Here is a 3,573-nt window from a genome sequence, read left to right as displayed (position 1 = left end):
AGGGCACCCGGAGCAAGTGCTGGGCACCCTGGTGGTGCCTGGAGGCAGGCCAGCCACGGGGCCCTGTCCAGGTGCCCTCGGTGCCCTGGCTGGTTCCTGGGGTGCACCCGGAGGGGCCCGCAAGGCAAGCCATCCTGGGAGCCCGCAGCTGCCCCCCCCAAGCCGGGGCCAGGCGCTCCACACCAGCCAGCGGGCAGCTGGGGAGGGAACCCCAGACACTAGGTCCCCCTTCACCCCAACGGCTGTCGTCACAGAAGTCGAGCTGGACAAGCAGAGGGCTGCACCCCCAAGGGGTTCACAGTCCCCCCAGGGGGTTAATGTGGTTCACCGTGCAGCAAGGCTGAGCGCGTGGCTCAGCAAGGCTGAGAGCCCGGCTCCCTGCGGCGTCTGCCCTGGCTCTGGCTGCGGCGGCTGAGACACCACAGCTCAGGGGCCTCCACCTGTCACCCCCCAGTCGTTGCCCCGCTGCACGAGAACAGTGAGGAGACTGCTGGCGCTGGAGCACGGCCAGGTCACGGGGGGACCCCAGGGCTGCAGGGAGCACAGGTGCACCTGCCCAGGAGGCGCGTGAAGTACCTTGAGGTCCCTCCGCTCCAGGTGCAGGAGCTCGGAGCCCCGGATGTCGTGCCGCGTGAAGATGTCCTTATACTCACAGAGACTGAGGTGCTCCAACCAGGCAGCCACCTCCTCTGTGCCCCAGAGGTGCACTGTCAGAGACGGAAAAGCACGGGCACACTGAGTGCCCAGAGCCCAGCACCAGGCAAGCAGCGGCCAGCACCCCAACATTCCCTGGCCACAAGCACCCCAAGCAGCCCCAGCAGCAGGCACCCCAACATTCCCCAACAAAAAGCACCCAAGTAGCCCCAGCAGCAGGCACCCACCACCCGGTCCCAGGCGCCATCCCAGGCCAGTGCAGAAAGGAGATGGGCCGCCACCCTCAGAGGGGCGTGAGCAAGGCCAGCTGGTGTCTGTTCCTGCCGGGGCCGGCAGCCTCACCCCAGGAGGGACAGGTGGGCCTGCCCGCAGCTGAGGCCAGATCCCCTAGCCCTTCTAGAGGGGTCTGTGCACTTCTGGCCTGCAGCAAGAACGGAGACTCGCAGAGATTACATGGAGTCAGAGCCACCATGATTCAAAGAACCCAATTTCTGGACCAACACGTGAAGAAAAATCAAAGGGAGCTACCCTTACTGGCAGCAAATGCCCCCGGCCTCGAATCCGGGCTTGGGGCTGCCCAGCACCTGGGAGCCTCGGCCGTGCTCAGGGCCAACACTTCACATGGAGATTCTAAGCCCCGATTCAGTGCCAAGGAGAGAAACATCGTTTAGGGTCATTTTCTGTTGATTTCCTAGCCCGTGACAGTGAGGGCCTAGGCTCCCAGGGCAGGGCCGTGATCAATGCACTGATTAATGGGGGCCAGGCAGCCCCTCAAGGAAGCAGGCACAGGGTCCAGCGTGTCTCTGTCTTGTCACCTCTGCTGTCTCCTCCCCACCTCACACCCACATCGAGCGCAGGCAGGCGGCTTGGGGCCTGTGCCCCAGAATCCGCACCAGGAGCAGGGTCAGGGCAGGGAGTGACATGGGTCACCCCGCCGCATGCAGCGGGAGAGCCGGGGTGCAGCAGTGCGCGCCGGGGCCCCGGGGTGACTGGGGGAAGGGCAGGGGGCTGGTACCCGGGGCGCCCAGGCTGCAGCGCGCTGCTCTGTTCTTGTTGTTCTTCTCCTTCTTGAACTTGGTCACCAGGCGGAATTTACCGCTGCGACTGCGCTTGGAAAGATCCAGCATCACGTTCTGTGGGGGAGGGGGGAAACGGAGCCAGTCAGACCCCCGTTTGCCCAGGCCTCGCCCCCACTGCAGACAGGCGCGGGGCCGCAAAAAGGCCTGTCCTCGTCCTTCTCCTTGAGTTTCAGTCTTGGACCGATCACTCATTTCTAATGCCTTTTAAAAGCGGTTTTGCAGAGATAAGCATCCATTTTCATTTTCTGGGTTTTTTTTTTTTTCATTTTATAACATTTATTCATCATGTGATTGAACAGCTTTGTATATATCACTTAAATATCAAGACTATTCCATCAAGACTAGTAAGTTATTGGCTGATCTCGCAGCACTGCGCCGGCAGGCTATGCTGTCAGGGTCAGGAGTATCCTAAACGAAGCTTTTCCTGCACTCTTTCCTCGCCACCTGTTCCCCGAGGCAGAATCAAGGAGGGAGGGGAGTCAGAGGGACAGGGGACAGGGTGCCAGCTCGGTAGCGCGACCCAGGGCACGGCGGAGCCATCGCAGCCCCTTCCCCCTAGGTCTGTGGACCACCTCTGTCGGTTCTCCCGGAAGCTACAGCCCGGGTCTCCGCCAGTAAAGAATTGCTGTGCATTCACAGACACGCACCTGCGTCAGTCATTTGTATAAACGTACTCACAAAAGAAACCTCCTTATTTTTCAGGTGTGCCAATTTCTCCCTGGCCCTGCCGGCCTGGATTCTGCCTCAGGATCCTGTCTGCCTGCGTCCCCAGTGTCTACTGCGTCCCCGCGCTGTGTCCCCGTGCTGTCTGTGTCCCCGTGCTGTCTGTGTCCCCGAGGTGTCTGCCTGCGTCCCTGGTGTCTGCCTGCGTCCCCGCGCTGTGTCCCCGCGGTGTCTGTCTGCGTCCCCGAGGTGTCTGCCTGCATCCCCGCGGTGTCTGCCTGCGTCCCGGCGGTGTCTGCCTGCTTCCCTGGTCTCTACCTGCATCCCTGCAGCGCCTACCTGAGTACCCACAGCATTTACCTACGTCCCCAAAATGCTCGGTGTGGTCAGAATGTGCAACTCTAGGACGCACTTGCAGATCTGACAGGGACGTTTGGTCACACTGAAAAATCACCGCTGGGCGTTTCCATGGAATCGCACCCACGCTGACTAGAGCTGGGCACAAGCACCTTCACACCTGGTCTGCCACGACCCTGCAGCTTCACCACACCCCTGCGTGGGCATCTTCGTGGGCTTCTTACCAAAGGCGTCTCATGTTATTTCACACAAACTGTATGTTTTATAAGGTTTCTACTAGGAAAGAGACCTCTTACGATGACATTTTCTAGTCAACGATTGTGAGCTGTTCAAGAAACTTATTTCTACACATTTTTACACTTAGCAAAATGATCACACATCCATTCTAACACGGCTGCCCCACGGAAGACCTCTAGCCCCCAGGGGACCGCCACAGCCATGGGCTTTCCTGTCCCAAGATAAGCGTCCCCTTGCGCCTCAGCGGCCTCCTGCAGGACAGGTGGGAGGCAGCTATCCTCCACAATCCAAACAAAATCCTATTCCTGACTCTGTTAATTTCTTGTTCTAAGGCAAACATGGGTTTTATTAAATTTACTTCCAACCTTTAAAAATATAAGTATTTTCTTTCATTGGTAAGACAAGGAGACTAGTAGAATGAGGCTGACTATCCACCTGTTATTTAATCTCCACCTTTTTTTGCTTTTGAAAAGCAAATTTCAGACATCAAATTATTCCACTCATAAATACTTCAGTCAGTCAGTCAGTTCAGTTGCTCAGTCGTGTCCGACTCTTTGAGACCCCATGAATCGCAGCACGCCAG

At 58.4% G+C, this 3,573-nt stretch overlaps 1 protein-coding gene across 1 annotated transcript in view; it reads right to left on the bottom strand.

Moving 5' to 3' along the window:
- Window positions 1-90: 90 nt before the first annotated feature.
- DGKD (diacylglycerol kinase, delta 130kDa) overlaps window positions 91-3,573 on the bottom strand; it is an 80,762-nt gene continuing 77,279 nt past the window's right edge. Inside the window, exons 28-29 of the mRNA XM_010841256.1 lie at window positions 1,670-1,787; window positions 91-707 (exon numbers count right to left, since the gene is read on the bottom strand). Coding sequence (XP_010839558.1) covers window positions 427-707; window positions 1,670-1,787 — 399 coding nt within the window. The 3' untranslated portion in view covers window positions 91-426. The remainder of the gene's footprint in view (window positions 708-1,669; window positions 1,788-3,573) is intronic.

The sequence above is a fragment of the Bison bison genome, unplaced genomic scaffold, assembly GCF_000754665.1.
Source record: "Bison bison bison isolate TAMUID 2011002044 unplaced genomic scaffold, Bison_UMD1.0 scf7180017864158, whole genome shotgun sequence".
Classification (NCBI taxonomy): Eukaryota; Metazoa; Chordata; class Mammalia; order Artiodactyla; family Bovidae; genus Bison; species Bison bison.
The sequence above is the reverse complement of the archived record's forward strand: the minus strand, read 5'-3'. Positions and strand labels throughout refer to the sequence as shown.